General features: G+C 42.4%; 1 protein-coding gene across 2 annotated transcripts in view; it reads left to right on the forward strand.

The window, feature by feature from the left end:
- The first annotated feature begins 358 nt into the window (after window positions 1-358).
- The window catches only part of Dbr1 (debranching RNA lariats 1), a 10,731-nt gene continuing 1,942 nt past the window's right edge, over window positions 359-9,147 (forward strand). The window contains exons 1-7 of one of the 2 annotated variants that reach the window (XM_021172483.1): window positions 372-692; window positions 1,142-1,266; window positions 3,026-3,106; window positions 3,950-4,035; window positions 4,771-4,995; window positions 7,933-8,013; window positions 8,228-8,373. In XM_021172483.1, the coding sequence (XP_021028142.1) occupies window positions 496-692; window positions 1,142-1,266; window positions 3,026-3,106; window positions 3,950-4,035; window positions 4,771-4,995; window positions 7,933-8,013; window positions 8,228-8,373 (941 nt within the window). In that variant the 5' untranslated portion in view covers window positions 372-495. Of the gene's footprint in view, window positions 693-1,141; window positions 1,267-3,025; window positions 3,107-3,949; window positions 4,036-4,770; window positions 4,996-7,932; window positions 8,014-8,227; window positions 8,374-9,147 lie in introns of both variants that reach the window. The other variant, XM_029481060.1, reaches the window with a different exon arrangement.

Here is a 9,147-nt window from a genome sequence, read left to right on the forward strand (position 1 = left end):
GCGTGCGCCACCACGCCCCGCCGCATTTAAATTTTAATGTCATCATTAAAACCCCTTTGTACTTTCTAATTCATTTTTTAGGCAATCATCGTTGCCAGGGAGAGGTTTGCTCTAGGGAATTGCTCAATCGCTCCTACTCACTTGCTTACCTTGATTTTACTAAATTCAATTCCTATTCTTGGAGATTTTATTTCTTTTTCTAGTTTTAAACAATGTAACCCACTAGATTGCTAGCACGCACGGGATCACGAAGACAGACAGGGTCTTCATTAAACAAGTTCAAAGTTTCCTCCCTCCGGCTTGGCCCGGCCTTTCCCGCTCCCTCTCTCGCGAGACTTGGAAGCCGGAAGTTACATAAAGGACTCGAAACTCAGCCGCGGCTCGGTTGGTGTTGGCGGGAGCCGGGCGGACAGGCTGCCTGGTGTTCTCTGCTGTGCGGCCCGGGCTGCAGGTGCTCTAGGGTGTTGCTGTGGAGTTCCGCGGCCCAACGTCACGATGCGGGTGGCTGTGGCCGGTTGCTGCCACGGCGAGCTGGACAAGATCTACGAGACTCTGGCGCTGGCGGAGCGGCGCGGCTCGGGACCCGTGGATCTCCTTCTGTGCTGCGGCGACTTCCAAGCGGTGCGCAACGAGGCCGACCTGCGCTGCATGGCCGTGCCGCCCAAGTACCGCCACATGCAGACCTTCTACAGGTGAGGGGCGCGCGGCCCGGCCTCGCGTAGGGTTCTAGGTCCTGCTGCCGCAGATCGCGCTGACTGTTGGACCCAGAGCTTAGGAAATGGCACTGGCCTCCTCTCTGTACACATCTGGCTTTTCTTCCCAGGGACCCGGGGTGACACCAGCAGGTTTAGATACTTTGGATTTGCTAGAACACGATGGTTAGTTGATTCAATGATCTGGTTTTCCCGTGACCTGCTGTGTGCTAGGCTGGGTTCTAGAAGCCCAGACTTGCACTTCACAAAGTTCTTGATCTCAGTGAATGTGTGCTCGACACTTAAGATCTAATTTATTCTTAAGGGCAGGCATGGGAAGATAGTGGGGACCGTTTGATCGTTTTTTTAGCTTGGCCTTTTCCTTCTGACCCTCTTGCTTTTTTGTGTTTAGTTTGGTTCCTGACAGCTTTATTACCGTTATGTTGTAGATATTACTCTGGAGAGAAAAAGGCCCCGGTTCTCACCATCTTCATTGGAGGAAACCATGAAGCCTCAAACCATTTGCAAGAGTTACCCTACGGTGGCTGGGTAGCGCCGAATATTTATTATTTAGGTATGTGTTTATGTGCACTTTTTTTGGTCTTGTCAGAATCTGTACCAGCTGGGCAGCTTCTAGAAGACATGTGGTGAATGCCATTAACTTAAATAATCATGAGAATTGAGTTAAAATAGTTATTAAATGGCCAGTCATGAACATACATCCATTTTTCTTCTAGAGGTTTAAATAATAGCTAATATGATGACAAGTTTTTTTTATTTGTAGTCTCTTTGCTTTTTTCTTATTGCATTAAACTTTATAATGGAAAATGCTAAACATACATGAAAATACCGAGTAGTTTAATAAATTTCTTTACTTGTTAACCTCAACACCTATTACTTTGTTCTACTCCCATATTTAAATATCCAGTATTGTTTAAACTTTTCCCTTTTGAGATGGCTGGGATGCCTTAAAGCAAATCCTAACCACTGGGCTATTTCATTTGTGTATTTTTAAGTACATGACTCCCCTCCCCCAAGATATATTTATTTATCTACCGTGTATACAGTGTTCTGACTGCATGTGTGCCTACAGAGCACCAGATCCCATTATAGATGGTTAGGAGCCACCATGTGGTGCTGGAATTTGAACTCGGGACCTGTGGGAAAGCATCCAGTGCTCTTAACCTCTGAGCCATCTCTCCACCCCTAAGTACATGACTTTTGAGTGATAGATTTTTTTTTTTAGACACACGTAGTTCTGGTGCCATTTTATACCTAACTAAAGTGAGTTAGTTAGTCCTTCTCTCATGCCTTGTCCATACGCATTTCTCTGCATGTCTCGGTTATCAGATCTACAAATGACTTGCTCGGGTCGGACCAAATATTTGGTGTTCAGGGCTCTGCCTCTTAGACTCTTTATCCTTCCTTCCCTTGTTTCTGTTTTCTGTTTCCTCTATGGTTTGCGTGTTGTAGGCAGTGAGGTTGATTGCCTTGTAGCATTTCCTGGGCTCTGGATTTAGCTGATTGGATTTACTGTGATATCACTTGAAGTGTCCCTTTTGTTTTTCACGTTTTTCATCTTTTAAAGTTTGCAGGTCTTTTATCTCTTTATATATAAGTGATTGTTTCTAGAGTAATGTTCAGGTTTTTCTAGCGATGAAATCTCAACTTTGGGAATTTTGTTTCCTGTCATTACTGATTTGCCATCTCTCAACCATCTCAGTATTATGAAGAGATGAATTTGGGCTGGGCATGTTTTTAATTCCAACACTATAGAGGCAGAGGCAGGCTGATCTCTAGGAGTTTTGAGGCCAGCCAGGTCTATGGAGTGAATTCCAGGTCATCCAGAACTGCATCATAAGACCTGTCTCAAACAAATGAAAAGACCAGGTGGAATTGTCAGTTGAGTTGAAGATGAAAATGTAGAAATGCAGTGCTCTTTGGACATTACACCTGCTGACTTGACTCCCATGGTGTAAGGCCATCACAGGACATTGTCCTTCCCCTTCACTTTCTCCCACATAATTGCATGTTCAGCTGGGTACCACAGTACACTGTTAGGTATCACCATGCTCTGTTAGGTACCACAGTTCACCATTTGCTTTTAACATCCTGTCTCTTCATCCTTTTAGAATCCACTTAGTTTCTTGTCTGATTGGTTCCAGGCCTACTCTGCCTTGTGGATCATCGGCATAGTGTGTGAAGGGGGATGGCAAATACTTTCAAATGATTTAAGGACCGCATAGAATTTCAGGCTGCTAAACAATTTGTTTTCTTTTCTTAGTAGATTCTTTTTTGCTTAAACTGTTTTACTAAAATGCATAATTTTTCAGGCTTGGCTGGTGTTGTCAAATACCGAGGAGTAAGGATTGGTGGCATCTCTGGCATATTTAAATCTCATGATTATAGAAAAGGTATTGTTTTGACGGGATGACTTTTATAGTTTAGAGCTTGCATGCCCTCTAGTAAAATAACCAACATTTATAGTTTGACTCATTCATCAGATTCCTTCTGTAAATGATATTATTCTTAATTTTTTATTATAAGTATTTTATGGACAGATGGACAAAATGTAGATACTATATAGCATATCTATGTGTCCATGATCTAGTTTTATTAGTATTTTTTTCAGGATTTGCCATTTTAATTTTGACTTTTAAGAAATACAACAGTATCGGTGTAGTAGAAGTTCCCTGACTTGACTGGCGGGTTCCTTTTCTCCCCCCTCCAGTAGCCAGGGAATCGCTGTTTCCAGCTTGGTGTTTATCATTCACTTGGTTATTTCACGTCACTGCCGAGTACACAGGGTTCAGGGTGTATTACACCTTGTGTAAATGTGTCGCGTTGCTTGCATCTTTTGCAGCTTACTTGCTGCTTTAACGAGTTTCTGAAGTCCAGGTTATTACTTACCTGTAATCTGCCCATTTGTCTGTAGATAGGAGTTCATCGTTTAGACACATCGCGGTTACCTTTCATTCCACAGTAGCTAAGTGGTTTTTGGTTAGAGCAGTGGCTTACATTCATATAGATTTCACAAATTTCCTGAGTTAAATTGACAACTAAAATATAGGTATTTACTGTAACTGTTAATTGAAGGTCTACTTCCTCACCCTCTCCCCTCTGCTCTCCATGGTGCTAAACTGTTGGCATGGACTCCACACGTGGGCGGGCTCTGTGTTCTGTGGGCTATGTGAATATGAATTGGGAACCTCTTTTGGAAAGACAATGGTTATATGGTTTATTTCTCTTCAATTTAGGTCATTTTGAGTGCCCCCCTTATAATTCATCTACCATAAGGAGTATATATCATGTGAGAAATATAGAGGTCTACAAATTAAAACAGGTATGTGAGAAGTATATAACAGTGATTTGAAACAAATTTAATTTTGTAAATTTAAGTTTGTAGAATGTGTTTTGATTATATTGACTTGCAATATTTGATTACTACCACTTTAGTGTTTCTAAAATATAGTTTGGATAGGTTTTTGGAGGTTCACAGTTGAACAGATTTTAATTTTTTTTTTTTTTTTTTTTTTTGTTTTTCGAGACAGGGTTTCTCTGTATAGCCCTGGCTGTCCTGGAACTCACTTTGTAGACCAGGCTGGCCTCAAACGCACAGATTTTAATTTTTAATGGTTAAAACTTTATTGTAACAAACAGTTGTAATTTAATTTGTGGTTGCACAAATTATACTTAGGTTAAGGATAAAAAGTATATGCTGAAATAAAATGATATATTTTTTAAAGATTTACTTACTTTATGTATGTGAGTATATTGTTGCTCTCCTCAGACATACTAGAAAAAGTCATCAGATCCCATTACAGATGGCTGTGAGCCACCATGTGGTTGCTGGGAATTGAACTCGGGACCTCTGGAAGAGCAGTCAATACTCTTAACCGCTGAGCCAGCTCTCCAGCTCGAGCTTAGTATTTTTATTAATTTTCTTAAAGTATCCTTAGGATAAATTAACACAGAAAGCAAGATCATCAGTCAGCAAGAGGGGTGCATGGTTGGGGAGGGAGTTGCTTTGGGTTGCTCTCTTTCTAAGGATTTTCTTTCTGTTTTTCTGTTCTTAAAGTTAAAGCAGCCTGTACATATATTCTTGTCTCATGATTGGCCAAGAAATATATATCATTATGGCAATAAGAAGCAGCTTCTTAAGACCAAATCTTTTTTCCGCCAAGAAGTGGAAAACAGCACCCTGGGGAGCCCCGCTGCCTCGGAGCTGCTGGAGCACCTACAGCCCGCATACTGGTTCTCGGCGCACCTGCATGTCAAGTTCGCAGCCCTGATGCAGCATCAGGTAGGACAGAAAACCAGAGAACCCAGTTTACCTTTTAGGAGTTGCTCCCTCAGTACTCAGTGTGGGGAGAAATGAGCAAGCAATGACAAGGTGGGGGGGGGGAGGCGGGGCGAGGTGCTTGAGGGTATCTGGTTCAGACTGGTACACTGGGGTTGGTCTAGTTTTTGAGAGGGAAAATTTCCAATGAACTGCATGGTTGAGCTGAGTCTAAAGTGCCAGGAAGAAATAGAGTCTATGAGTGTTTTAATAAAGGGACCAACATGTTTGAAGACTGAAAGGTCCCAGAGCACAGCTCCTGTCCCTGAGGTGTAGAGACAGAGACAGCTGGAGCAGAACCAGAACTGCTTCTGGGCAGAGCCTGGGTACCTATTCCTTATAGAGTAGGTCCACGTTAGAAAGGGCCTTAGAGGGCTGGAGGGATGGCTCAGCAGTTAAGAACACTGGCTGTCCTTCCAGAGGTCCTCAATTTAATTACAGCAACCACATGGTGCCTTACTACTAAAGGACTTGGTGCCCTCCTCTGGCCTGTAGGTGTATATGTAGACAGAGTATTCCTACATTTTTAAAAAATACATAAACTTAAAAGGGGGAGGGCTTTGGGATATTTCCAAATAAAACTTTCTGGAGCATTGAACCTCCAGTGCAGAGAAGGTTTGCTCCAGTAGCTTTGGGAAGCATTGCGTGTCACCTCCACAAAGACAGTGCCCATTGAGCCATTAGACCCCTGAGAAGGTCTCTAGAAGCAGAAACCTCCAGCTGCTGACCCTGTGTTTTCTAGATGGTTTCCCTATGGGATACTTGAGGAGAAAACAAGCATTTTGGTTTAAAACTCTAGAAGGTGATAGGAAAGTTGGAGACTGATGGAACCAGGTAGTGGTTCTAGAGAGATCGGGAAGCGGAGAAATAAATAAGGATTTGTTGGAAGTTGGGAGTCCAGGATGACGACCAGAGGGTTTTTTGGGAAATTATTTAGAAAATGCAGGGTTAACGGTTGGAGATCTCTTGACATCGTCTGTAGAGTTTCTCAGTGTCTTTAATACATTAATGAGCACTTTTTCGAGAGGAATGTGATATGTAACCCTTCCCGAATTTTTTCCTACTTTAACAACATGCCTGAGGTAGTTTGTATATGAAGACACTCCCAAAGCCCTTTGTGCCGTGGTCCTACACAAGAGTAAAAGTTATACCTGCACTTCACCTGTGGCCTCTTAGTGATCATGCTTGCTTGATGATGTCTGAGCACACGTGTAGACACTGTCCTCATCCGCCTGCTTGTTTTACTTCTTAAGTGCTTGTGGCATTCCTGAGTTTTGGGTTTTTTTCTAAGACAAGATGGTGAGGGTCTCACTGTGTAGACCAGGCTGGCCTTGAACCCCGATCTGATCGCCCCTGCCTTCTCCATGCTGGGATTAGAGACTGGTGGCATCATGCCCGGCCAGCGTCTGAACTCTCATTGCTGCTTTCCTCAGCTGAATCTTCTGCTGTCATCCTCAAGAGTATCGCCTCTGTATCACTGATAGCTTGAGCCCTGTTTAGTGGCTCATCAGCCTCCTTTAACTTGCCAGTGTTCTGTTAACCCTTTCGCCTTTTCTCAAAACTGTCTTGTTGCCAGACGTTCCCATAGTCTCTGGGCCTCCCTTTAGTAACGCGTCACTCACCACTACTGGACTGATTCTTGTCTTTTCCCTACCTGTCCTTTCCTGTTTTCAGTCAGTCACTTTTGTCCTGCTTAGATATTGTGACCTTCATACTTGAGCTATCTCCCTCTGTTTTCTTCTGTTGATTCACTTTTTTTTTTTTGGTTTTTCGAGACAGGGTTTCTCTTTATAGCTCTGGCTGTCCTGGAGCTCACTTTGTAGACCAGGCTGGCCTCGAACTCAGAAATCCGCCTGCCTCTGCCTCCCCAGTGCTGGGATTAAAGGCGTGCGCCACCACGCCCGGCTCTGATTCACTTTTGAGAAAAATAGTTTTATTGGGGTACAATCTACATATCAAGATTAACACTTCTTAAATATGTAATTCAGTAATTTTAAGTAAACATCCACAGTTGTATGAATATGAATACCACAGTCCAATTTTGTTGTTGGCTTTTTTTTTTCTTAATTTTTTTTTTATTTTAACAATTTATTTATTTTATAAATGTGAGTACACTGTCAATTTCCTCAGATACACCAGAAGAGGGCATCAGATCCCATTACAGATAGCTGTGAGCCATCATTGTGTTTACTGGGAATTGAACTCAGGACCTTCAGAAGAGCAGCCAGTGCTATTAACTGCTGAGCCATCTCTCTAGCCTCTTGTTGTTGGGGGTTTGTTTGTTTGTTTGTTTTGAGACAGGGTTTCTATAGCCCTGGCTGTCCTAAAACTCACTCTGTAGACCAGGCTGGCCTCTAACTCACAGAGATCCACCTGCCTCTCCCTCTGGAGTGTTGGAATTAAGGTCATACTCGATCATCTAGCTCACAGACGCATCACATCCCAGACTCTATTGTGCCTGTTTGTAATCAACTTTGCATCCTTAGCTGTAGACACGCACTGGTTTGAGTTGTACTTCTTCTGATTAATTCCTGTAAAAGAATCATAAAGTACAGGTGTTTAGCAGCAGGTTTCTGTCATTTGTTTGTGTGAGTCACTTGTGTAACTCATGTCAGTGTTTGACGACATAATCATCGTCATCGTCATCTCAGTGTTTGTTCTGAATTATGGAAGAAATGGCAGCTAACAGTAGTTAATGCTTTCCACATCATTGCCCATGTGGGTGCAGACTGCCTTCCCCTTTTCTTTTCTCTTCTTTCTTATTTATTTCCTCACTTGGTAGTCATTCTTTTAACATAGAATTGGGAGCATGTGTAAGAAGTATTATTGCTCTTCTATTCAATGTATGAATTCCTTGTTGTGATGTTTTAAAATTCTTACATCGTGGTTTGTATCATCTAGGCCACAGATAAAGACCAAGCAGGCAAAGAAACCAAGTTTTTAGCCTTGGACAAGTGCTTGCCACACAGAGACTTTCTTCAGGTAAGAACAAAATGAGTCATTTTACAAAAGTTCTACTCTTCCAGTGATTTTAAAGAACTAGCTACTTCCAAATTTATTTGTACTATTTATAATTTACGTTTTCTGAGAATTCTTTGATGTTGCTTATGTTAACATTTTAAAATTTAATTGATTTAAAATGATTAGACTGTTAAATATAAATGAATTACCTAAAGTTTCCGATTTTGTCCTCTAGGTGTTAGAGATAGAGCATGACCCCAGTGCTCCTGAATACTTAGAGTATGACGTTGAATGGCTTACTGTTCTCAGGGCCACTGATGACCTGATTAATGTGACTGGGGGCCTGTGGAATATGCCTGAAGACAATGGTCTGCACACAAGGTGTGTCTGCTCCCTCAGAGCTTGCCTTCTGTACTGCATGTGCAGTTTGGTCTCTCGTCTGTGTTGTGTTTTGGTTCCTGAGGAGTTTGCTTGTCTGCAGAATGGAGGGAGAAGCAAGGTGGCAATGGTTTTGGGTTCAGAGCATCTAGCAAGCTTCTAGCATGTGCCTGCTTCATGACCTGTGAGCTGTAGTAGTTCCTCTGGTCTCTGATTTGGGCCTAACTTAGGGATCTATACCCCCTGGTTCTGGCACGCACTGGCCATGAGACCCCAACTTTGTACTCACAGTTAACTGACTATTATGTTTATTCTAAAGATTCTTTGCTAAGTTAATTATAATTTTACCATGTGGGGTTTTTAAAGTTTTTATTTTATGCAGATGGGTGTTTTCCCTGTATGAATGTCTATGCATCATGCATATGCCTGGCACTGACGGAGGCCAGAATTGGGAGTCAATCCCTGGAATTGGAATTACAAATGGCAATGAGCTGACATGTAGATGCAGGGAATTGAACCCAAATCCTCTGGGAAAGTAGCCTGTATTCTTAACCATTGAGCCGTCTCTGCAGCTCTTATGTAGAATTTTTGTTTTGTTTTTTTTGTGACGGGGTTCCTCTGTGTATCCTTGGCTGTCCTGGAACTCACTCTGTAGACCAGGCTGGCCTCAAACTCAGAAATCCACCTGCCTCTGCCGCCTGAGTGCTGGGATTAAAGGCCTGCGCCACCACTGCCCAGCTTTTATGTAGAATTTTTTTTTTTAAAGATTTATTTATT

The sequence above is a fragment of the Mus caroli genome, chromosome 9 (genome assembly GCF_900094665.2).
Source record: "Mus caroli chromosome 9, CAROLI_EIJ_v1.1, whole genome shotgun sequence".
Taxonomy (NCBI): domain Eukaryota; kingdom Metazoa; phylum Chordata; class Mammalia; order Rodentia; family Muridae; genus Mus; species Mus caroli.